At 45.4% G+C, this 26,758-nt stretch overlaps 1 protein-coding gene and 1 long non-coding RNA gene across 2 annotated transcripts in view; both read right to left on the minus strand.

Annotated features, from left to right (window-relative positions):
• LOC138352626 (uncharacterized) overlaps positions 1–22,026 on the minus strand; it is an 89,052-nt gene extending 67,026 nt beyond the window's left edge. The window contains exon 1 of the long non-coding RNA XR_011222843.1: positions 21,968–22,026. This is a non-coding gene — a long non-coding RNA (uncharacterized lncRNA). The remainder of the gene's footprint in view (positions 1–21,967) is intronic.
• LOC138352625 (uncharacterized) lies at positions 17,347–20,751 on the minus strand. Its single transcript, XM_069305123.1, has 5 exons — positions 20,665–20,751; positions 18,115–18,156; positions 17,951–18,034; positions 17,577–17,870; positions 17,347–17,499 (listed from the first exon to the last, which is right to left on the minus strand). Exons 1-5 carry the CDS (start codon positions 20,734–20,736, stop codon positions 17,386–17,388), a joined length of 606 nt encoding a protein of 201 aa, XP_069161224.1. The 5' UTR covers positions 20,737–20,751; the 3' UTR covers positions 17,347–17,385.
• Positions 22,027–26,758: the final 4,732 nt, after the last annotated feature.

A 26,758-nucleotide genomic window follows, 5' to 3' on the forward strand; every position in this document is an offset into this window, starting at 1 on the left:
TATCTGAAAGTTCTTCACCGATTGCTTTGAAATTTTGACACAATGTTGCATTCGAATAGGCGCGTCTTTTTATATACCTACTATATAGATGCCACACCTGTGACAGGTAAAAACATGCGTTTTTGAATAACAGCGCCATGTGTTGCACATAATAGCAACATGCACGCTATACTAAATATGTCACGAATTCCATTTCAATGTTTCCGATTGCATTGATAAATTTTATTTTCATAGATTTCGATTTATTTTATTTTTAATGAATTATTTTGTGTTACATTGGTTGGAATTGAGTTGTGTGTTTTACCATACCATGCACTTTGTAAATATAAGTTTAGATGCCACAACTGTGACAGGTAAAACTATGCTTTTCTTGAAAAACAGCGCCACTGTTGCATGTAAGTGCTATACTAAATAATTTTCATAGATTTTGATTAATTTTCATTTTGATTTAATTATTTTGTGTGAATTGCATTGGAATTGAGCCGAGTTGTTTACAATAACATTCATTTCGTCAGAATGGTTTATTTTTAATTTTTTCATATTTTCATTTATTTTTTTAACTCTTTTTCTTATATTTCAGTGACGGGAACATCAGATCACTTGATGTTCCCAATTTTCTGATGGGAACATCAGACCATTTGGGAAGGCATCGGACGAGGGAGTGGGGAATGGTTGGGATGACGAGGAGACGGAAGTGAGAGATGGTGAGGATGACGAGGGGACTAGGGAGGGGGTAATGGTGGGGAAGGAAGAGAGGATGGTGGGGACTAGGTGATGGGGGAATGGAGAATGGTGGGGAGGACAAAGAGGACGGTGGAGTGGGGAATTGTTGGGAGGCTGAGGAGACGGGTGAGGAGGGAATGGTGGGGAGGACGGGGGGACAGGGAAGGTTGCTGTGGCTCAGCAACGCACATGCATTGCTGTACCACAGCAGCGCGTGGCCGGGTGCGGCTAGTCCTTAATAATTTTATTGTATTTGTGTCTAGCTTCGGACACGAGCATGTTACAGTTATGTCTTAAAGAGTTAACAGAAATTAAAGATGGTAAGGAGTCACAATTAATGTATCAAGTTTGGAGACTTGTACACATTTCAGTGCAAGGAGCCAGGCAAATAGTTCGGTCTAGAGGGTAGAGGCCCAGTTGTTTATACGGATTCCCCACTCAAAGTACAAGCCATCGCCCATTGTCAGGACAACTGCACTTCCAGATGCACCCGTGGTGCGATGTAGGGAACCATCAGTGTATATGATTTGTGAGAGAGAATGCTCTGTGGACTGAGCATCAATATTGCTTAAGGCGTTGAGCTTTTCTTCAAGACGAAGCTTGGGCTGATCTCTAATTTGCTTCTTGGTTGGAAAGGGAGGGATTAAAACTGGAAAGGGTGTAATTTCCCACGGTGCAGGAAAGTGCCGATGTTGGTACAAATTGTGAACCTGATACATTCTGAGTTGAGTTCCAGTTTTAGTTATCCATTTGGAACAATGCTGATCTTCAATAAAGAAAATCTAGAGGGCTTCTGTGCAAGGGTTAGGATGAGTTAGCCTAAGAATTTTTATACAAATTTGACAGTTAATTTCAGTAACACGATCAACAACGCTCGGAATATTAAGTTCATTTCCCATATTAAGTATCTTTGTGATACGAGGGCACCCAAGGATTATCTTCAAGGCTTCGTTCTGCAATTTTTCAAGCTCTCCAAGCTTTCTTTCAGGCATAAAAATAAGCAGACGTGCAGCATAATCCAGTAAAGGTCTGATGTATGCAAGGCACATCATTTTGACAGGTCTGACAATGGCACCATAGCCTGAGTGATAACCTGCAACAGTCTTGAGAGCTCGGAGCCTCTCTTTATACTGACGACAGTCTGAATACAACAGGACCATACAGTGGCACCTCAAGGCCAAGGCATTTGAATCTGTTTACATAGTCAAGCTGGGAGCCATCAGACAGTTGCATTTTGCGAACAGCTCCTCCCTGCCTTGGTGGGCGCCGATTTAGTATCTTTGTTTTCTCTGCTGAGATATCTAAACCTAGGTCTTGACATGAGTCTAATACAGAGTTAAGAGTGTTCTGCGTGTTAGCATACCCAGTAGTGTGTATCATTATGTCATCAGCATAGTTAATGATGTGGACATTGGGGTTGCTCGGTACAGAGTTTAACAGCGTGTTTATTAAGATATTAAATAAGGTAGGACTGAGGACACCTCCCTGCGGGGTACGTAGTTCAAAGTCTCTTGTTACACTCCTATGCCCTATGCTTATGTTGGATAAGTGACCCCTGATCCAACAAAGAAGCCGACCACCAATTTTCATTCTTGCAAGCTCACTCAAGATAACATGACTATTTGCAATATCAAAGGCAGACTTAAGATCTAGGAAGGTGGTGTATATCACTTTTCAATGTTCAGGGTAAAAAGGTGGTGATGCAATGATGCACACTCTTTCCATGCATAAAGCCATTAATCTGGGGGGGATAGCATGGTTCTTATTCTATGGAGGAGACGGTCTAGAATCATTCTCTCGAATGTTTTGCAAATGCAGCTAGTAAGGGAAATTGGGCGGAAAACATTGTCTTGATTTGGCTTGGGAATTGGAATGATTATACTGTTGGTCCTAGAGATAGGAAGTTCCCCAGTAACATAGCTCATATTATACAGCTCAAGCAGGTTATTCCCTGGTACTAAAGGATATAGACGCAATATGTCATATGTGATACCATCTTCACCGGGAATTTGGCTTTACCTTTGTTTAGAGCCGCGAGTAATTTAAACTCAGTAAATGGCACGTTGCATTCATCTTCCTTGTGGAGCATGAAGTCAACGAGCCTTTCTCTATCTCCGTAACCAGCATTTAATCTGAACTGTGTGTCTGGGGGAGCTGGGCCCGCTGCCATGGAACCGCAGACGGCCAGGGCAGACTGAAGTTCAGAGAGAGAGAAAGAAGGGATTATAGGAAAGGCGGAGAGGAATGCAGAAATCTAAGGGATGAGATTCAAGAACAAGCTTACGAAGAAGGAAGGATTGAGGAAGATGAGAACCAGAGAGAACATTCGAAAAGTGGGAGCCCAGTTCGGTTGCGACCTTCACTGGGTCCACTTCAGGAGTACGATGGCGTAAAGCACCGACAAACACATCTGGAATGAATTTACCTTTAATCTTGTGGATCTTCTTCCAGATCTGCGGCAAAGGAGTATCTAACGTAATGGTGGAAACAAGATTACCAACTCTCACGTTTAGCTGTACAGATGGTCCTAAAGGCCACCTCACCGCATTTGCTTTTTGAAACAAAATAAAAGAATCAGCCGTCTGCCGGCGTCGGTGTTTCTTCCAGGCTACACGCATACAGTGGACAGCCCGAGCATAGTCCGCATTCCACCAGGGAATGCACTTCCGCGTGCCCCGAGAGGGAGAGTGAGGAATAGAGCGGAGGGCAGTGTCGGAGACGGTTATGAAAAAGGAGAAGGGCGCGAGGAAGAGGTAAAGTGGAGAGGTTAGGTTAGGTTAGGTTAGGTATACACTGTAACTGGCACTCAAACACTTCACCTAGAGCCGTATTCTTCAATATTACAAAGACAATGAAACGCACGTCCACCTCTGACGACTGCGGCAACTCAAGTGGCGTTACGACCTCATGCTAGCATCACGTCACGTCACCAAAATAACGACATATTATTTCCACTAACATCGATAAGATGCCAAACCTCTACCTGTATTCTTAAATCACTCACTGACATTTATTATATTTTCTCTGTCCTTCCAATTTCTGGTCAGATATGCAGAATAACTCATCAGATAGGCTCCTTCCTCCAGGCTACCTGGGGTCATTACATAAGAAACAGCCAAAATTAAATTTCGACTACCACATGATGGAAAGGATTAAAGAACTTCAGAGCCACGAGGCACTGCAAGAGTCAACTACAACAACAAAGGAAGATTGACAATGAGAAAACAGTTGACGGAGAAGATACAAAATTTCATAAAGTACTGCCATGAAGATGCTAGTTTCTTAGGGCAGGTGAGACATATACGTTTTGTCAGGAAATATAACGGAGTAGCCTACACTATCGGAAGACATAGACCCATCTGTGAAGAATGAAATGGAGTTAAAGTGTGAAGAAAAGTGAGCAAGGAACTTGCATTTCAGAACTGGAGAAGTAGTAAAAGCTTTTGTCATACTGGTTTTACAAAACACAGAAAGAGTTTTGGGGCATCCATGGGGACATCCTTTGCTCTGTGGAGGGTGCCGCCATGGGGGCAAGGATGGAATGACACGAAGAGAAATATTGGTAACACGAACGAAGACAGAACCTTGCAAGCGAGACAGTCGTACAGAAATGGAAGGTGGTGAAAGGAAACAGGGCCCACAGGAGGGGTAATGGTAATGGAACGACATAAGCGAGAGTGAGAAGGTTGCAGGGACCGCGCAAAGTAGCGAAGACAGTAGCGATCACAGCGATCCTGTAGACAGGATGCTAGTTTCAACATTCAAGCTCTGGGTTAGAGTCGAACGAAAGTCACTAGACCTGAGGTGTAACCCAATATGATGAAAAGCGTCAAGATGAAGAAAACTTGAGGGAGAGTCAGACGAGTAAGTAAAACAACCATAATCGAATTTAGACAGCACGAGAGAGGAATGTAAGGAGAGGAGTGTGTGACTATCAGCTCCCCAGTAGGTATAGGACAAGACCTTAAGTAATTTAAGGCGCTTGGAGCATTTAACTTGGAGGTAAGAGATATGTGGCGACCAAGACAAACGAGTGTCAAAGAATAACCACAGAAGTTATTTGGTGTTGAAGAAGAAGAAGAAGTTGAGGTGTTTGAGAGGAAGTTTCTCAACACCTCAAACCAATTTTATTTGCGGATGACACATCCTTCATTTTTTTCCAGCCCTGAACCTCTTGCTCTAAATGTCACAGTGAATACTGAACTAAATAAAGTCCATCTTTGGCTATCTGCTAACAAACTCACCCTTCACATCGACAAAACTTTCTATATTTTGTTTGGTAATAAATCCTCAGATCAAATTAATCTAAGAATAAGTAAGTAAGTAATTATCAAAAGAAGGCATCAAACCAGGAAGGCTATGTAGCACCATGAAATGCGCAGAATAATCAGAGGGCGCTAAATATCACCAAGGATGCCAATACGAGAACAAAAACGCATAAGGCGAACGATATCAAAAGTATCCGAGTCACCAAGGATTCTATTGAGGGACAGGTGACCGCGAGGGGCGGTCGGAAAGCAAGACACACGCTCGTCCCGGAAGTCAGGACATTCAAGAAGGACATGCACGACCGGACGAGGGACAATGCAACTAGGACAATAAGGAGCAGGGCGGCGCTATCAAGTGACCATGGGTTAAGCAAGTATGGCCAATACGCAACCTCGCCAGAGCTGTTTCCCATCGCCGGTTACGGTGGTAGGAGGACGGCCACGAGGAAACACAACATTTAAGATTACATAGTTTGTTACCAGTAAAAGACGACCAAGAAGCCTGCCAACGGGTAAGGACGAAGGAATGGATAACCGGGTAAAAGTCGGAATATGGAATACCTTTCCGAGAGATAGGACAAGAGCGGACAGCTTCCTTGGCGGCAGCATCCGCACGCTCATTTAAAGACACACCAATATGGCTGGGAACCCAACAAAACTCAACCGACTTAAATTTACTGTGAACAAGAAACAGCCAATGCTGAATCTCGACAACTACTGGATGAACCGGATAAAAGGACCCGAGAGCCATGAGGGCACTACGAGAGTCAACAACAACTACAAAGGTAGACTGACAACGAGAAAGTAGGAGACGAAGAGCATAGAGAATAGCATAAAGCTCCGCTGTAAAGATGCTAGTCTCCTGAGGTAAGCGACACATATAAGTGCGATCAGGAAAAACAACAGAGTAGCCAACACCATCCGCAGACTTAGACCCATCGGTGAAGACAGAAACGGAGCGGGAGTGAGAAGAAAAGTGCTCAAGGAAAAGGCGTTTTAGAACCGAAAGAGGGGTAAAAGCTTTAGTGATACGGGTCAAGGAAGTACAAAACCGCGGAAGAGGGACTCTCGAATGGGGCAAAGGAGGAACAACACGAGGAGAAACATTAGAAATATGAACGGAAAGAGAATCATGTAGGCGAGATAACCGGACAGAAAGAGGGAGGTGGTGAACAGGAACAGAAACCGAAGGAGGGGTAAAAGTTAAAGCACGACAGAGGCGAGAGGAAGGATGTTGTAAGGACCGCACAAGATAGCGAAGACAGTAGCGATCACGGCAGTCTTGGAGAGACAGGAAGCCAGTGTCAACATACAAGCTAAGGACGGGAGTCGAACGAAAGGCACCAGAACTGAGGCGCAACCCAGTATGGTGCAAAGCATCAAGACAGCGAAGAGTAAAAGGAGAAGCAGACGAGTAAGCAGGGCAACCATAATCGAGCTTAGACAGGACGAGAGAGGAATGTAAAGCAAGGAGAGTGCGCCTATCTGCCCCCCAAGAAGAATGGGACAAGACCCGAAGGAGGGTAAGGGCCTTAGAGCACTCAACACGGAGGTAAGAGATATGGGGAGACCAAGACAAACGAGTGTCAAGGAATAACCCCAAAAGCTTCGCGGAATCTTTGTACTCAAGGGGATGACCATAAAGTGACAAAGAGGGACGAAGAACGACTCGTTTCCGCGTAAAAGTCATGGCACAAGTCTTAGAAGTAGCGAACTTGAAACCATGATCGGTGGCCCAAGACGACACGGCATCAATTGCAAGTTGAAGGCGGCGCTGAAGGAGTGGCGAATCATCACCCTGACAGCAAATGGTAAGATCATCGACACAGAGAGCGGAGAAGACACCTGAAGGAAGAGAGGAAAGAAGACCATTGAGGGCAACCAGAAAAAGAGTAGTTCTCAGAACACTACCCTGGGGCACACCTTCGTATTGCTGAAAAGAGGCAGAGAGAGCAGTACCAAGGCGCACCCGAAAGGAACCACGAGAGAGAAAGCTGCGGAGAAAGAGAGGGAGATGACCACGAAGGCCAAAAGAATGAAGTTGAGATAGAATATGATATCGCCAAGTGGTGTCGTAAGCCTTTTACAGGTCAAAAAGGACGGCAACAACGGAGGTCTTCGCAGCAAAAGCAGTACGAATATAGACCTCCAAGTTCACCAGGACATCTGTCGTGCTGCGGCACTTGCGGAAACCAAATTGAGAAGGGGAAAGGAGGTGATGGTGTTCCAGGAACCACATCAGACGAACGTTAACCATACGTTCAAAGAGTTTGCAGACACAACTTGTGAGGGCAATAGGGCGAAAGTCCTTAGGGGAAGTACCCAGAGACCCCCTGTTTGCGAACAGAGAGGACAACAGCATCGAGCCAGTCCTCAGGGACTGACGATGACTCCCAGATCCGATAATACAGACTCAATAAATACTGAGACGTACACGGAGGGAGATGGTGAAGCATCTCATAATGAATATCATCGGAGCCCGCCGCCGTAGAACCGCAGAAGGCCAGGGCTTAACGAAGTTCAGAGAGAGAGAAGGGATCATTATAGGGAAGCTGAAGACGAGAGCAGAAATCTAAAGGACGAGACTCAAGGACAGGTTTACGAAGAAGGAAAGATTGGGGAAGATGGAGACCAGAGCTAACGGAAGAAAAGTGGGAACCCAGTTCGGAAGCGACCTGCAACGGGTCTGCCACAAGAGCATCATGGAGGTGAAGGACCGATGAAACATCGGGAACGAACTTACCCGCTATCTTGCGGATACGCTTCCAGATCTGGGGCAGAGGAGTTTCGGACGTAATTGTTGAGACATAAGATGCCCAACATTCACGTTTTGCCATATGGATGGCCATATGGGCAACCGCACTCGCTTTCCGAAAGAAAAGAAAAGAATCGGCAGTCTGCCGACGGCGGTGCCTCTTCCAGTTTGAACGCTTACAGCGGACAGCCCGAGCACAATCCGCATTCCACCAGGGAACGCACTTCCGCGGACCCCGAGAGGAAGAGCGAGGAATAGAGCGGAGGGAAAGCGTTGAAGACAGTGTCATGAAAAAGGAGGAGAGTGCGAAGGAGAGGCAGAAGGGAGAGATCAGAGAGAGCAGCACTGAGGGTAAATTGGTTCCAGTCCGCTTTAGCAAACTGCCACATAGGAAAAGAGAGGGAAGGGCGAAACGAGAAAAAGGAAACAAGGATAGGGAAATGATCACTGCCATGGAGGTCATCAAGAACCTGCCACGTGAAATCTAAGTAAAGAGAAGAAGAGCAGAGACAAAGATCAAGACAGGAAAGGGTGCGAGTCCGAGAGTCCAAATGAGTGGGCTCACCAGAATTCAGAAGAGACAGGGAAGAAGAGAGGAGTAACGGCTCAAGAAGGCGACCCCGGGTATTCGTCAGAACGTCACCCCAAAGAGAATGACGACAATTGAAGTCCCCCAGCAGGAGCACAGGCTCCGGCAAGGAGTCCAAGAGCTGTTTCAAATCAGGAAGAGAAAGCGGGACACTCGGGGGGAGATAAATAGAACAAACTGTGTACCATTTCCCACACAAAGATACGAGCAGCAGAACAATTGAGAGGCAAAGGAAAAAGTAAAGGAACAAAGGGAACATCAGCGCGAATCAAGAGAGCAGAAGAATTAGGAGCCCCAGCAACGGCTGGGTTTGGGGGGGGGGGGGAGAGGAAGGAATAGCCACGAAAACGACCAGGACGAGCACCAAGCATCGGCTCCTGGAGACAGACACAAAGGGGCGAAAACCGCGAAATCAGAAGTTGGAGTTCGAAGAAATTGGCATAATAACCTCGAACGTTCCATTGAACAATAGATATCGACGAGCAGGGAAAGGAGTATAAAGTAAACAGAGAACAAGGAAGAAACAAAGGCGAAAGAGCAACACAGCACGTTAAAGAATATCAGGGTCAGGATCAGGGTCAGCAAAGTCAGGGTTAGGGGGCATGGGTAAACTGAGTAAGGATGGAGGGAAGGAAGCGGGAGAACAGACCAGAGGTGGGCGGGCGGGGTCCGGAGAAGGAGGAAGAGGAGGAGACAACAGAGAGGAGCAGTCAAGGATAGCAGCAAAAAGAGGGGAAGTAGAAAGAGGGGAGCGCACCTCAGCAAGAGCAGCAACCGAAAGGGAAGCAGGGGCCAAAGAAACCTCCGTAGCAGGAACAGGGGGCGCAAACACTGAAATGGGAGGGGAAGGAGCAACAGAGCCAGAAGTAGGGGCTGAGGAAGAAAGGGAAGCCTTCTTACCCGCCGGGGAGGAGGAAGGAGAGGAGCCAGGCTTACGCTTCTGACTTAAAGAGACTGGTGTCCCAGCAACTACGTACTGGGCAACGGATTCCAGTGTCTCAAAAGGAGAAGCTGAACGAGAGCACACACGACGGCCGTTAGGAGAGCGATGGACATCCGCCTGCACCGACAGGCGGCGGGGAGAGCCGATAGATGGAGGAAGAGGATGGGAAGGAGGATCGGAGGGAGACTAGGAAGGAGAGACAGGAAACATGACAGACCGGGTAGAAAGAAGGGGAACCCCAGACAGAGGACCAGGAGGGGGACCCCTCAGGACAGAACGCAAAGGAACAGGAGTGGGCAGTGGGCATATCAGGGTCCAAGGCCCGGAAACGGTTGTGAGTCTGAGGAAGGCGGGAAGGACGAGGAGAGGAAGAGCGCAACACGCGAGCATAAGAGATAGTAGCATAAGGCAGGAGCCGGCGAACCTGGCGTCTCGCCTCAGGAAAAGATAAACGCTCCCAGTGCTTCAAGTTGAGGATGGTTGCCTCAAGCTTGTAATGGACACACGCACGGGAGAAGGTAGGATGGGCCTCACCGCAGTTGAGGCAACGAGCCTGGGGAGAAGTGCACTCCGACTTAGAGTGACCTTCACCACCACACAAAGGACACAGACAGTCCCGGAGTAGCGGAGGGCACCATGCCCAAACCTCCAGCACTTGTTACAGAGCCGAGGAGAAGGAATGTACTCCTGGACAGAGCACCTGGCACCAGCAGGAATGACAGAGGGTGGAAGGGTCCTACTATCAAAAGTAATCTTCACAACCCGGAGGGGTTGACGGCGACTACCACGAGGGGGACTAGTGAACGTGTCTACCTGGAGAATAGAATGGCCCTGTAAGTAAGTAATTATCAAAAGAAGGCACCAAACCGGGAAGGCTATGTAGCACCATCAAATACGCAAAATAATCAGAGGGCGCTAAATATCACCAAGGATGCCAATACGAGAACAAAAACGCATAAGGCGAACGATATCAAAAGTATCCGAGTCACCAAGAATTCTATCGAGGGACAGGTGACCGCGAGGGGCGGTCGGAAAGCAAGACACACGCTCGTCCTGGAAGTCAGGACATTCAAGAAGGACATGCACGACCGTAAGAGGGACAATGCAACTAGGACAATAAGGAGCAGGGCGGCGCTCCATCAAGTGACCATGGGTGAAGCGAGTATGGCCAATACGCAACCTCGCCAGAGCTGTTTCCCACCGCCGGTTACGGTGGAAGGAGGACGGCCACGAGGAAACACAACATTTAAGAGTACGTAGCTTGTTACCAGTAACAGACAACCAAGAAGCCTGCCAACGGGTAAGGACTGAGGAATGGATAACCGGGTAAAAGTCGGAATACGGAATGCCTTTACGAGAGATGGGACAAGAGCGGACAGCTTCCTTAGCGGCAGCATCCGCACGCTCATTTAAAGACACGCCAATATGGCTGGGAACCCAACAAAACTCAACCGACTTAAATTTACTGTGAACGAGAAACAGCCAATGCTGGATCTCGACAACTACTGGATGAACTGGATTAAAGCACCCGAGAGCCATGAGGGCACTACGAGAGTCAACAACAACCACAAAGGAAGACTGACAACGAGAAAGCAGGAGACGAAGAGCATAGAGAATAGCATAAAGTTCCGCTGTAAAGATGCTAGTCTCCGGAGGCAAGCGACACATATAAGTGCGATCAGGAAAAACAATAGAGTAGCCAACACCGTCCGCTGACTTAGACCCATCGGTGAAGACAGAAACGGAGCGGGAGCGAGAAGAAAAGTGCTCGAGGAAAAGGCGTTTTAGAACCGTAGGAGGGGTAAAAGCTTTAGTGATACGAGTCAAGGATGTACAAAACCGCGGAAGAGGGACCCTCCACGGGGGCAAAGAAGGAACAACACGAGGAGAAACATCAGAAATACGAACGGAGAGAGAATCCTGTAGGCGAGATAACCGGACAGAAAGAGGGAGGTGGTGAAGAGGAACAGGAACCGCAGGAGGGCTAAAAGTTAAAGCACGACAGAGGCGAGAGGAAGGATGTTGCAAGGACCGCGCAAGATAGCGAAGACAGTAGCGATCACGGCGGTCCTGGAGAGACAGGAAGCCAGTGTCAACATACAAGCTAAGGACGGGAGTCGAACGAAAGGCACCAGAACTGAGGCGCAACCCAGTATGGTGCAAAGCATCAAGACGGCGAAGAGTAGAAGGAGAAGCAGACGAGTAAGCAGGGCAACCATAATCGAGCTTAGACAGGACGAGAGAGGAATGTAAAGCAAGGAGAGTGCGCCTATCTGCCCCCCAAGAAGTATGGGACAAGACCCGAAGGAGGGTAAGGGCCTTGGAGCACTCAACACGGAGGTAAGAGATATGGGGAGACCAAGACAAACGAGTGTCAAGGAATAACCCCAAAAGCTTCGCGGAATCTTTGTATTCAAGGGGATGACCATAAAGTGACAAAGAGGGACGAAGAACAACCCGTTTCCGCGTAAAAGTCATGGCACAAGTCTTAGAAGTAGAGAACTTGAAGCCATGACCTGTGGCCCAAGACGACACGGCATCAATTGCAAGTTGAAGCCGGCGTTGAAGGAGAGGCGAATCATCACCCTGACAACAAAGGGTAAGATCATCGACATAGAGAGCGGAGAAGACACCAGAAGGAAGAGAGGAAAGAAGACCATTGAGGGCAACCAGAAAAAGAGTAGTGCTCAGAACACTACCCTGGGGCACACCTTCGTATTGCTGAAAAGAGGGAGACAGAGCGGTACCAAGGCGCACCCGAAAGGAACGACGAGAGAGGAAGCTGCGGAGAAAGAGAGGGAGATGACCACGAAGGCCAAAAGAATGAAGTTGAGATAGGATATGATAACGCCAAGTGGTGTCGTAAGCCTTTTCTAGGTCAAAAAGGACGGCAACAACGGAGGTCTTCGCAGCAAAAGCAGTACGAATATAGACCTCCAAGTTCACCAGGACATCTGTCGTGCTGCGGCACTTGCGGAAACCAAATTGAGAAGGGGAGAGGAGGTGATGGTGTTCCAGGAACCACATCAGACGAACGTTAACCATACGTTCAAAGAGTTTGCAGACACAACTTGTGAGAGCAATAGGGCGAAAGTCCTTAGGGGAAGTACCCAGAGACCCCGGTTTGCGAACAGGGAGGACAACGGCATCGAGCCAGTCCTCAGGGACTGACGACGACTCCCAGATCCGATTATACAGACTCAGTAAATACTGAGACGTGCTCGGAGGGAGATGGCGAAGCATCTCATAACGAATACCATCGGAGCCCGCCGCCGTAGAACCGCAGAGGGCCAGGGCAGAACGAAGTTCAGAGAGAGAGAAGGGATCATTATAGGGAAGCTGAAGATGAGTGCAGAAATCTAAAGGACGAGACTCAAGGACAGGTTTACGAAGAAGGAAAGATTGGGGAAGATGAAGACCAGAGCTAACAGAAGAAAAGTGGGAACCCAGTTCGGAAGCGACCTGCAACGGGTCCGCCACAAGAGTACCATGGAGGTGAAGGACCGGTGAAACATCGGGAACGAACTTACCCGCTATCTTGCGGATACGCTTCCAGATCTGGGCCAGAGGGGTTTCGGACGTAATTGTCGAGACATAAGATGCCCAACATTCACGTTTAGCCGTACGGATGGCCCTACGGGCCACCGCACTCGCTTTCCGAAAGAAAAGAAAAGAATCGGTCGTCTGCCTACGGCGGTGCTTCTTCCAGGCTGCACGCTTACAGCGGACAGCCCGAGCACAGTCCGCATTCCACCAGGGAACGCACTTCCGTGGACCCCGAGAGGAAGAGCGAGGAATAGAGCGGAGGGCAGCGTCGAAGACAGTGTCATGAAAAAGGAGGAGAGCGCGAGAGAGGGGCAGAAGGGAGAGGTCAGAGAGAGTAGCACTGAGGGAAAATAGGGTCCAGTCCGCCTTAGCAAACTGCCACCTAGGGAAAGAGAGGGAAGGGCGAAAAGAGAAAAAGGAAACAAGGATGGGGAAATGATCACTTCCATGGAGGTCATCAAGAACCTGCCACGTGAAATCTAAGTAAAGAGAAGAAGAGCAGAGAGAAAGATCAAGACAAGAAAGGGTGCGAGTTCGAGAGTCCAAATGAGTGGGCTCACCAGAATTCAGAAGAGACAGGGAAGAAGAGAGGAGAAACGGCTCAAGGAGGCGACCCCGGGTATTCGTCAGAACGTCACCCCAAAGAGAATGACGACAATTGAAGTCACCCAGCAGGAGCACAGGCTCCGGCAAGGAGTCTAGGAGGTGTTTCAAATCAGGAAGAGAGAGCGGGACACTCGGGGGGAGATAAATGGAACAAACTGTGTACCATTTCCCCACAAAGATACGAGCAGCAGAACAATGGAGAGGCGAAGGAAAAAGTAAAGGAACAAAGGGAACATCAGCCCGAATCAAGAGAGCAGAAGAATTAGAAGCCCCAGCAATGGCTGGGGGGGGGAGAGAAAGGAATAGCCACGAAAACGACCAGGACGAGCACCAAGCAATGGCTCCTGGAGACAGACACAAAGGGGCGAAAACCGCGAAACCAGAAGTTGGAGTTCGAGGAAATTGGCGTAATAACCTCGAACGTTCCATTGAAGAATGGACAACGACGAGAAGAGAAAGGACAAAAACAGAGAACAAGGAAGAAACAAAGGCGAAAGACCAACAAAGCACGTTAAAGAATATCAGGGTCGGGACCAGGGTCAGCAAAGTCAGGGTTAGGGGGCATGGGTAAACTGAGCAAAGACGGAGGGAAGGAAACGGGAGAACAGATCAGAGGTGGGCGGGCAGGGTCCGGAGGAGGAGGAGGAGGAGGAGGAGGAGACAACGGAGAGGAGCAGTCAAGGACAGCAGCAGGAAGAGGGGGAGTAGAAAGAGAGGAGCGCACCCCAGCAAGAGCAGCAACCGAAAGGGAAGCAGGGGCCAAAGAAACCTCCATAGCAGGAACAGGGGGCGCAAGCACTGAAACGGGAGGGGAAGGAGCAACAGAGCCAGAAGGAGGAGCTGAGGAAGAAAGCGAAGCCTTCTTACCCGCCGGGGAAGAGGAAGGAGAGGAGCCAGGCTTACGCTTCTGACTTAAAGAGACCGGTGTCCCAGCAACTACGTACCGGGCAACGGATTCCAGTGTCTCAACAGGAGAAGCCGAACGAGAGCACACACGACGGCCGTTAGGAGAGCGATGGACATCCGCCCGCACCGACAGGCGGCGGGGAGAGCCGATAGATGGAGGAAGAGGATGGGAAGGAGGATCGGAGGGGGACGAGGAAGAAGACACAGAAGACACGACAGACCGGGTAGAAGGAAGGGGAACCCCAGACAGAGGACCAGGAGGAGGATCCGTCGGGAGAGAACCCAAAGGGACAGAGGAGGGGGCAGTGGGCGCATCAGGGTCCAAGGCCCTGAAACGGTTGTGAGTCTGAGGAAGGCGGGAAGGACGAGGAGAGGAAGAGCGCAACACGCGAGCATAAGAGACATTAGCATAAGGCGGGAGCCGGCGAACCTGGCGCCTCGCCTCAGGAAAAGATAAACGCTCCCGGTGCTTCAAGTTGAGGACGGCTGCCTCAAGCTTGTAATGGACACACGCACGGGAGAAGGTAGGATGGGCCTCACCGCAGTTGAGGCAACGAGCCTGGGGAGAAGTGCACTCCGACTTAGAGTGACCTTCGCCACCACACAAAGGACAGAGAGACAGTCCCGGAGCAGCGGAGGGCACCATGCCCAAACCTCCAGCACTTGTTGCAGAGCCGAGGAGAAGGAATGTACTCCTGGACAGAGCACCTGGCACCAGCAAGAATGACAGAGGGTGGAAGGGTCCTACCATCAAAGGTAATCTTCACAACCCGGAGGGGTTGACGGCGACTACCACGAGGGGGACGAGTAAACGTGTCCACCTGGAGAATAGAGTGACCTTGGGCAGTGAGGTTATGTCGAATATCGTCGTGGCAGTCGCGCAGGTCCCGAACACCGGTCGCAACATGGGGCGGGAGCAGAATGCCAACACTGGCATTCAACCGAGCGTTCTTCGAGACCCGAACAGGGGTCTCACCAAGGCAGGATAAGGCAGCCAAGCGGGAAGCAGCATCCTGAGAAGGAGCAGCAACGACACGTGTACCGAGACGAGTGGGGTTGAAAGTAATCGAGGCATCCACGGAATCAACGAGATGTCGATGGAGGGAGAAATCGTCAGGAGGCGCAGAATCAAGAGGGAGATCAAAATATTTGGCCCACGAAGCGGGACCAAACAAGGCCTGATAGGTAGCAGAACTGGAAGGAATCGAGCGAGGGCGGCCGTGACGAGGACGGCGGTGAGAACCCCCAGAGGGGGGTTAAAAGGCGCAGTAGTTACAACTAGAGATGGAACCGCGCCAGGGAGACGAGGTAGTCACCACTGGGGGCTTGGGTCTCGACCCAACCACAGAGGGAGGAAGGGGAGCCAGGGGAAGGAGTCAGAGGGGCCAAAGGAGGAGCAAGGTCGGGGCCCAATGCAGCGGAGGCTACAGAGCCCGTTCTTCCAACACGGACCGACTCGGGGGGGCTTGGTCGCCCACCCCCACGAGCCTGAGAAGGTAAAGCAGAAACAGTCAAAACAGGGGTTATGACGAAAAGGAAAATTCATTCACGAATGTGCCCCCACACCCACCATGGAGCCACAATTAGAGGCAGGACACCCAACAAGAAGCTATCACCGATCTTGCCGGGGCCTAGGGGTGCGTCGTGAGTATACGCCCCAAAACGCCACCTTAAGAACCGACAGTCCGTCGAGATCGGGTTCAGTGATGAAAGGGGGATTGACAATAAAAGGTTCCCCTCGCTCTCTACGTCGGTTACTACAGTTCTACGGGTGCAAGAGTATGCCTCCTCCAGCACCCGGGCGTCAAAATAGAAGAAGTCCAAGGGAAGAACCAGAACAAAAGGTCGGCAGGAAACGGCAAGCAGACAGGAGAAGAGGGGGGGGGGGGAGAGAAAACGAAACAGAAGAAAAAGGAAAAGGTGTTCAGCAGAATTGGAGAGGACGGCAGCAGGAGCACAAGGCTAGAAAAGGACAGGACTGTCCCAAGGAGCATCACACTCCAGCAGCCGCCCACTAAGCCCCCCCTCACGGCAACAACGAGCTGAGCGTTTTGCTTGAAGTATGCTTCCAAAATTGCCAGAAATCATTATTTATGTGTTTTTTGGTTAGATATATGTATATACATAACTTTTATATATAATATATATAGGTATACATAGTTACACTATAAATGCCGTATAAGTTTTGAAGTAGCACCATTTTCATCACTACGTGGCATTACAAAATTAGCACTTTACTGGTGTAAAGGGTTTCGAGGCTTCATGTACTAGCCGGACGAATCCAAATACAATTTTCATAATGTCATCGTTTTCGTCGCTTTTTACGCGATTAATTTTTTTGTTAGCCTCTTTCCTCTTGGGTCCAGTGACGCAGCTCCCTCTCTATTTAAAACGTCTTTTGTTGTATCACCTACTGCACTAACTGCAACAGGTTTTGCAGGCTCAGGATTGCCATCTATATTTTAGTACTTTTAATTGATATTACAATAGGTAAATATGCAATCAGTTAGATATTGTAAGAAATGAAAGAGACACTTCCATTATTTAAACATGTGCAGGTGAAGCTCTCCCCCACCCAGTTGTACACCCTTGAGTTAATCTCTGCCACTGTAAGGGGGGATTGTCTACCCAGGTTGAAGAGCACTATTCTACATCATTGTGTTCTAGGAGTACTTAACATAGTACGTCCCGATAATGGTACAGATGAGACCAGAATTTTGTAGTTTCCAAATGCTCCGATATGGTGTTTGGTCATTACATCTTCAGCCACGAGAAAGCATCTTTTGAAGTAGTCACAGCCCTTATAACATTATGTATAAAATATATAATATATATTATATACATGTATAACTAAAATGTACGTTTGTCCACCGTTTAAAGTGATCGCACAAGTATAGATCAAATAACCCTAAGCATTCTGTAGTAACTTTAATTCCTCACTATAACTAATGTAATTTAAGTTTAAGTTGGTTTTGGTGCATAACCTTTTTTAAAGTAAAAAAAATCGTGATGGTTTATAAAATACTTTTATTTCAGCATATACAATAAATTAAGCATAGTATCTGGCGGTGGTGGAAGTAACCGTAGTAGTTACAATTTGGGTGATGGTAGTTACTATATCCTGCACTAGTTCTTGGGTAGATATCACAGGGACCGTCTGGATCTGCAAGTGCATATATTATTGACGTTTGTGTAATAAAGGTATCGCACACTTTCACAAGTTAAAGACTACATAGTTACCTCGTGAGTGACAGCCACGTGGGTGATGGTCTGCCAGTATTTAACAGTATCTGTTGTGGTGAAGAACTGACTGTAGACCGAGAATATTGTGCTCACTGGGTAGACCCCCACTGTAGCCGTCACCAACAGTACCGGTGTGGAGGTGACCCTTATCACAGAGGTCACCGTCTGTGGCTGCTGGGGAACAAACTCCCATTGGGTGGTTGTCTGGGTGACTGTCAGGGTGATCGCCGTCTGCTCAGTAACCCAGACGTCAGAGGTTGTAGTCTCCCGCAGAGTGTGGGTCAGGGTAGTCTGGAATATTATACACCATTAACAAATGTTAAAGTATTAATAACATGTTGGTTAAGAAAGGTAATGCCAGTGTTACCAACCTCAGTGGTGACGGTGGAGGTTGTGGGGGTGACGACTGGCAGGGGCGCATGGTTGCCGTAAGGTTGGTACGCCTGACCCTGGATCTATTGGGAAGCAATATTTTAGTCCCTTGTGAAATATTTTGCTTATTATGTCCAAGAGTACGGAGCAAAATGTTAATTACCTGGGCGATATAACCAAGGAAGAGTAGAGCAAGTGCCATCATCTGTACCGAAGAAGCTAGTTTGCAATTAGATGCCAGACGCAATATTAGCCACTATGATCAAAGCTATCAGATTTTCTCAAAACTGAGCACACTAGAGGCAAGTCATGTTTAGACAACGAATGCAAGAAAAAGCTTTGAAACCATTAGTATGAAATTTTATGTAAATTAGGATTTTTGAAAACACTCAATATATTAAAGGTTGTTGGGAAGGTAGTCAGGAGTTTGAAGGGGATGGGGGGGGGGAGGTATGAGCCCATGCAGAGGAGTGTTAAAGGGAAGGATTTGCATGTGCCTAGAAATCAGATCATGTTCAGTTCAAAAAGTACAATATCGTGGCTTTAGTGTTAACCAAACCACTAGAAATTTAGGAGACTACGTAGTTTGTCAGTCCTGGACCATTATCAGGTCTTTACGAGACGAGGGAGGCAAGGTCATTGATCAAGGCAAGAGGGGAGGACACCTAAATTCTAGAGGAAAACTAGAACAAGGAAAAAGGTACGGAAGGCAGGGTGTAAAATTGGGTGCAATAGAATGGGTATGAAAAAAAATAGTTGCCGATGCGTAAAGTACGGAGGAAGATGGGAATAACAGAAGGAGGATTGTAGGAAAAGACAACTTACATGCGGTCTTTGTAAACCATGTATAGAGGCAGGAATATGGACAGTTATGAACACTAGGAAAAAGGAGGGAATTTGATTCTCTCAATTTTGAAATGGAAGGAGTCAGATTGTTAATATAAAAGGAGAGGCCGTTAAAAGGTTAAGGTCAGGAGGCCATAAAGGAACGATATCAACATAGCGAAGCCAGAGGGACAAGTATCAATAAAGGGAAGAATAGTTTCGAAATATTCCATGTTGAGAGTGGCAAGAACAGGGTTAAAGGGGAAACCCACAGCGACATTGAAGTTAGAGATTAGCATTTACAGTTTAAAGAGAAGGCGATAGTCAACAAGGCATCTGAGTATATAAACTTTAGTAGGAAGCGGGTGAGGAAGACGTTCCTCAGTCGCCTTCCAAGGAAAGATTACATCAAAGTCAACTAGCTACATCAGGACTTTGTATTTTATAGAAGGGTTGCAGGTGCAGTCTTTCTCTAAAGTTCTGAGTGAGTGACGAAGGTGGGCAAGAGAAAGTGCCAAGATGAGGCATCCGAGTTACAGCTAACCAGGAGGCCAGAGGATAGCCGACGCCCCCCCCCCCCTTTTAAAAATGAATGATAGGATAAAGGAGCACGAGGTTTATGAGGCTTGGGTAGACCATAGAAATACTGAGGAGAAGGTCAGATGAAACTTATTACACGATCGAAGTGAGGTGGACGAAGACTAGAGAGCTATCTCAGTTTGCGGTCGAGGAAAGTTTAAAGGCGATGCAAAGGGGTATAGGTAGAGTCAGAGCACGACATTTGCTTTTCACGAGGTAGTCCACACGGTTAAGGATATACCGAATCGCCTTTGTTGGAAAGATAAGATGCGTTATATTTCAGGGAGGCAAGGGCCAACTAGAAGCTATGAGGAAGGTGGCGATTTAAAGATAAGCAATAGTCAAGAATGGAGATTAGGGTCCCCTAAAAACAGGGGAAGATTATTCTAGTTAGAATTTACAATGCTATCAAAGGAACCGAGGTCTATGTCAGAATGTGGGCCAGGGGAAGTACAGAAAAAAAAAAAGTACGAAAAGTTCTTGCCGAGGGAGTAGAGAATGGAAGAAAGGCTGGCAAAAGTATTTGTCCGAAGGACTGAAATCGAACGTTGAAGTTATTTTAATCTACTTTATACTGGTCCAGGATGAACCAACCGTCTCCAAATTCTGGTGTGGTTTGGTTAACAGATCATGTTCGTTATAAACACCAGTGTTTAGAATATTCCATTAAATAGGCTTAGCCTTTTCATCAGAAATTTATATTTTCTAGTAAATATTTGGTATTTAAACGCAAGAGCCGTGTTAAATGTTTAAGCATTTCATCAAGTAATTGTTTGAAAAATATTAAAGCAAAAAATCAGCTCTAGCACAGTTCAAGTCACTCAAATTACATTTACAAAATATTCAAGTCCAATATATACTCTGGGCTTAAACCATTTAGGTTCAATGACCGATCGATATTATTCAGGCGAAGAGCGCAACTCTTAGTTAATAGAAGCTGCCAATTAAAAGCTGTAAAAACCATTTTAAAGCGACTTTCTAGGTTCTCATCGGAGGTTATATTAAGCCACCTTAAATTATAGAAAATATTTCGAAACATTTAATTAGTACGACAATGCAAATTTTAAGTATAGGCAGAAAATGCAAAAAGAATAAATTAACTTTTACATTATGAATGCTAACATTAACCGGCCAAACGTTGCCGTAGCTCAGCAATGTATCTGCTTTGCAGAGCAACAGCAACCTTTTGTCCCCAAGTCCTACCCACCATTCGCCCCGTCACCTGTCTCCACGACCTCCCCATAGTCCCAAACCCTTCATCGTTCCCCACCATTACCCCCCTCCCTTGTCCCCTCATCCTCCCCACTACCACTTCTGTTCCCTCGTCATCGCCATTCCCCACTCCCTCGTCCGATGCCTTGCTAAATGGTCTGATGTTCATCAGAAAATTTGAAACAGTGATCTCATGTTCCCATCACTGAAATAAGAGAGAGTTAAAAAATTAATGTAATTAAACAATTTAAGAATAAACTATGCTCACGAAATGAACAGTATTGTTAACAGGTCAATTGTAACGTAATTCACACAAGTCAGAATGGAAATAAATCAAAATCCGAGATTTCAATCAATGTGATAAAAAAAAATAGAATTGCAACATTTACAATAGCAACCGTGTTGCTCTTACATGCAAGAGATGGTACTGTTAAGAAGAGCATAATTTTTCCCGTCACAGGTGTGACATCTATACTTACGTATGGTAAACACAGATCAGTTCCAACACCGTCACAAAATAATTGAAAATAAAATATAATCTAAATTAATGAAAATAAATTTTATCAATGACATCTGAAACATTGAAGTTTAATACTAGACATTTAGTATAGCGTGAATGTTATGTGCAACAAACAACGCAGTTTTTCTAAAACGCATTTTTTTTTACCAGTCACTGGGGTGGCATTTTTATAATAAGTATATAAAGAGACGTACGTACTCAAATGCAACGTTGTGTTAAAGTTTCAAACCAATTGGTAAAGAGGTTTATAGGATTTCCTTCGAATGAAAAACCATGAGAAACATGGTTTCAAAAAAATACTTTTGTCCTAACAGACGTAACATCTATATAGAATGTCTATAAAACCTGGCTTTATGCGAATGCAACTGAAAATTTCAAAGCAATCTTTAGAACTTTAGCGATTTTGAACAAACAACATTTTCATTTATATAGATTTAGTCTGCTATCGAGTAGGGCTTTATCATTCAAGTTCTATTATACTTTGGAAGTAAACTACGCTACATCCATTTTAAATCCATTTTACTATATTTTGGGGAGAATTTATGTAGTGATGACAGTTTCAGGATTTTGAAGAAAATCCATGTTACTAATGGTTAAATTAGCTCGCTAGGATTTCGCCTGACCACTATTGGTCAGACTCATTGTTGAAGACAATTTTATTTGAAAAATATTTTGATCATAGTGAATTTGTACTACAAAAACTGTAGATCCAGTTAAATACTATTAACTATAAATTATTCATGGCAACTAAATGATTAAAATATAACTAATAAAGAATAGAATCAATGCATGTTAAACTATCAATAACCCCGATTTTTATTTTACAGAAAACACACAACGAATAAAATAAGTTAAAATTTACAATAAACTCGAAACTAACCTTTTACAACACTTAAAGCAGGACAGGAGATACCACACAGACAACAGTGGACTGACTGAAGGTTGAAGGCGGGCCGGGCACCTCGTTGATTCAACACCAAACACTTTAGAGAAAAGGTAGAAGGTTCCCCACAAAAAATGCCAAGACCACCATAACAGCGCCATCTATTGACTGAACCGTCAGTTACGCTCCCAGTGGAACAAAATGGTGTGAAGGATAACGGACCATAAATTTGTATTTATTTGTATAATTTCAAATCAATCTGAGCGTTTCTATATTATACAAATATTGAAATAATTTTTGTTCCAGTTTTTTATCACGTTTCTGATTATAGCAGCAACACAATAATTTTTTGGATGGATTATTTTCCTTTGTGTTAGAATATTTTATTATGAGCAGTTCTAACACTGTAAGCCTAAATGTATTTATATACTACATTAGGCCTACTCTCACATTTTGACAGATCAATTCCTGTAAATTTAATGAACGTAAATGTGTATCAAATATGAATATAATATAAATTAAATTAAAATGCATTATTCACAAATGTCTGTATATCTACAGTTAGGTTAATTTACTCAAATGTACAGTAATTTGGTAACATAGTCGATGAATATAAAGTTATTGATCATTTCACACATTGCTTGAGTCATGTTACCTGTTGCTCTGGTCATGACACCCGTTGCTCTTGTCATGTCCCCTACTCTAAATGGACCACAAATTATACTGAAAATAAATAATACCCTATTTATCATATGTGACAAGATCGTAATGTTTATATAAACACAAATCCCGCGTGAAACGTAAACAATAACATTACCCTTCTTATTGGGCAAGCCCAGCGTTGCCTACTATTGCAAACCATGCCTTGCCTACTGTGGTAAGCCCAGTCTTGCCTACTATGGCAAGCTGAGCCTTGCCTACTATGGCAAGTCCAGCATTGCCTACAATGACAAGCCCAGCTTTGCCAACTATGGCATGCCCAGCCTTACCAACTATGGCAAGCCCAGCCTTGCAAACTAAGCAAGCCCAGCCATGCCAACTAGGCAAGCCCTGCCTTGCCAACTATGGCAAGCCCAGCCTTGTCAACTATGCCACGCCCAGCCTTGTCAACTAGACAAGCCCAACCTTACCTAATATGGCAAGCCCAGCCTTGTCAACTAGGCAAACCTAGCCTTGCCTACTATGGCAAGCCCAGCCTTAGCAACTATGGCAAGCCCAGCCTTGTCAACTTGAGCAAGCCGCACTTGGCCAACTTGTGCAAGTTGAGCGTAGTGCAGGTCTAGGACAGGTCTCCGCTGATAAAGCGCTTCAATATAATATACTCCAGCCTGCTCAGTATGTTGGAAATTTCCAACTCCGAATACAACACTGTTGTATTCTCATCACTTATTACTAACTCTACTAATTATTGTAGTAAGTAAAATTAACACCACGTAGAATTCTCATGTACTAATAATTTCATCTGTGCAGTAGGCTAGAATTCTCACGTCATCCGACGCCAGTATTGCGTCAGATTTCCTTACAATAAACACATTATATCCAATGTATCTGAGAATTAAATTCGATTCTCTATAACCAAGGCATTCTGTGTGATAACTAATTACAGATAAATTGACTTCCAACTAAGAGCCGAATAGAGCGTTGGAGTCATAGCGATTATCGAGTAATAAAAGTTAACGTCACGAGTGAATGCCATGGTGAGACATTAATTCCTCTCCCTTATACGTTTACTATCACTAAACTGGCAAATAATAATATTTCCCTCTTCTAAATAATAAACCCGTCCAGTCTCCAACATTTCAAGCATAAATGCGAGAAATATTAATGTTCATGACAATAATTTGGTTAATGAATGCGGGACGCGGCGTGGGTGAGGAGGACCAAGCCAGTACACGTGGAGGGAAGCTCTGAGGCAGACCTACCCATATTGTGCTCACGAGGAGACGCCATTGCCCAGCCATCAGGGTAGACGTTATCCATCCTCAGATGAATGTCGCCACTGTGAGGCGTGAACAACTTTGCAGATAATATCTTCAACTGGTGCTGGTGTAACATAAGGAACCTTTTTAATCTGGTTCTTGACTACACGTGACCGGCCAGTGAAGCGCGCCATTATCCAGGATAGGCTGAAGCCAGAGCCTGGGGACGCGAATTTCGGCAATCTTAAAACTTATACAGTGCCCATATTAGCTAAGTATCTTATCTTTATTTGATGCATCTGGTAAAGTGTAGTGTAGTAGCTGGGTGATTGACCGTGATGACGCATGATAACACCAAACCACAGGTGATTACTTATTATCACCTGTAACTCTTAAATTCTTGAATATAGAGATTCAGTAGTTTAATTAGTTGCTACTGTAAATATTTGTCTTGCAGCCCGTGAGAAGAATTCTCCCTGCCGCCTTCTCCCATGTTAATCCATCCCATTCGTCAGCCAGCCGAGCCCAGGGATTTAGAGGAAGCGTCGTGGCTTACATAAAGGAATCGTCTTTAAGCTAAGATTCTTTATATTCATTCATGAAATTTTCTGAATTACTTATATGCAGAATTCCTCTGGATTAACATGTGTTTATTGTGACTATCATTATTATACTTATAATCTATGTTCCCATTCATGGTAATGACATTAGTTTCACTATAATTCATAGGATTAGCTTATTATAATTTGGATTAGTGAACGAACCACACTAGTTCCTGGACGTACTGACTTTCAGTAATAACCCCCCAATGTAGGTGTTTGAGGGTTTGATTCATTTAATTATACAGCCCATTAATTATTTCTATGATCATATTCTCTAGTATTTTATCCATAGTTACTGGTTCATCTAGGAATTATCTAATGATCAGAAATTCTCAGTTTCCCTCTTTACTATAAAAGCGGGTGGTCCTTCGTAATTTAATTTACTACATTAATATTTAAATAATCAGATTCAAGCCCCAAATGTCCCACACATTAAGCCTTTATGACAATGAACTCGTGGATCAACCTGGACGCCTGGCAAATGGCGGTCGTCTGTGTTATATCTTGTTTATCATGGCATTTGTTGGTATACACATATAGGTAATCTTAATGGGTGCCCGGTGGTTCCCTGGGTCGACTCGGGTACTGGGCTGGTTCCAAAAGATTGCACCAATTATGTGTTGGGAGCCCTGGTCGACCCTATGGTAGAGTCCATCTGGGCACCAAGAGGTTGGTTGATTCTCGTAATCCATCCTATCATTTTTCTGGCTGAAGCAATACTTGCTGGGTTATGCTCCCTAAACGTTAGGTCGTCGGACATCATTATTCCCAAATCATTGACATGCTGTTTTCCTACTATGGGCAGATTCGATTGTGTTTTGTACCCTGTATTATGTTTAAGATCCTCATTTTTGCAGTATCTGAGTACCTGGAATTTATCACCGTTAAACCTCATGTTATTTTCTGCTCCCCAATCGAAAACTTTGTTAATATCTGTTTGTAGTTTATCAATGTCTTCAACAGAGGTAATTTTCATGCTGATTTTTGTATCATCTGCAAAGGCTGACACGAAGCTGTGACTTGTGTTTTTGTCTATATCTGATATGAGAATAAGGAACAGCAGTGGTGCCAGGACTGTACCTTGAGGTACAGAGCTTTTAACTGCGCTCGCACTCGATTTTACTTGATTGACTGTTACTCTTTGTGTTCTGTTCGACAGGAATTTGAGTATCCAGCGTCCTACTTTACCAGTTATACCCATTGACCTTATTTTGTGTGCAATCACTCCATGGTCACATTTGTCGAATGCCTTGCAAAATCTGTGTACACGACATCTGCTTTATGTTTTCCTCTAATGCCTCAGTGATTTTGTCATAGTGGTCAAGTAGCTGTGAGAGGCATGATCTTCCTGCTCTAAATCCATGTTGGCCTGGATTGTGGAGGTCATTGGTTTCCATGAATCTAGTGACCTGACTCCTGATCACTCTCTCAAATACTTTTATTATGTGGGACATTAGTGCAACTGGTCTATAATTCTTTGCCAGTGCTTTGCTACCACCCTTGTATAAAGGGGCAATGTCTGCTGCTTTAAGCGCATCTGGTATCTCCCCTGTTTCCAAGCTCTTCCTCCACACTATACTGAGTGTCTGTGATACTGGCATTTTGCATTTCTTTATAAATATTGAATTCCATGAGTCTGGACCCGGGGCTGAGTGCATGTGCATATTGTCATTTTCTCTTTCAAAATCTGCCACGCTCGTGTTGATATCAGTTATATTTACAGGTGTTTGAGTATCATTCATAAAGAAATTGTCCGAATCTTCTACTTTCATTCTGAGTATCGGAGTGCTAAACATGTCCTCATACTGCGTTTTTAGGATTTCACTAATTTCTTTGTCCTCCTCAGTGTATGAACCTTCACTAATACGAATAGGTCCAATACTGGCAGTGGTTTTCGCTTTTGATTTAGCATATGTGAAGAAATATTTTGGGTTCCCCTTTATTTCTTGAATTGCTTTCTGTTCTAGTTGACTTTCTTCAGTCTGATAGGAATGCTTCAGTCTCTGTTCGATTTCTTCAATCTACCTGTTTAAATTATTTCTTCTCTGTATGGAGAGTCGTGTCTGCTCAAACATTTCCGTTAATTTCTTCCTTCTTTTGTAATGTCGTCTGCGTTCGCTTTCAACATTGGACCTCTTTCTGGCTTTCCTCAAAGGAACATGTTTCAGACAGACTTCATATGCTTCAGAAGTCAGTTTTTCTATTCCTTGTGTAGGATTATTATTTCTTAGAACATTTTCCCATTGAATGTTTGAAAGTTCCCCGTT

The sequence above is a fragment of the Procambarus clarkii genome, chromosome 54 (assembly GCF_040958095.1).
Source record: "Procambarus clarkii isolate CNS0578487 chromosome 54, FALCON_Pclarkii_2.0, whole genome shotgun sequence".
Classification (NCBI taxonomy): domain Eukaryota; kingdom Metazoa; phylum Arthropoda; class Malacostraca; order Decapoda; family Cambaridae; genus Procambarus; species Procambarus clarkii.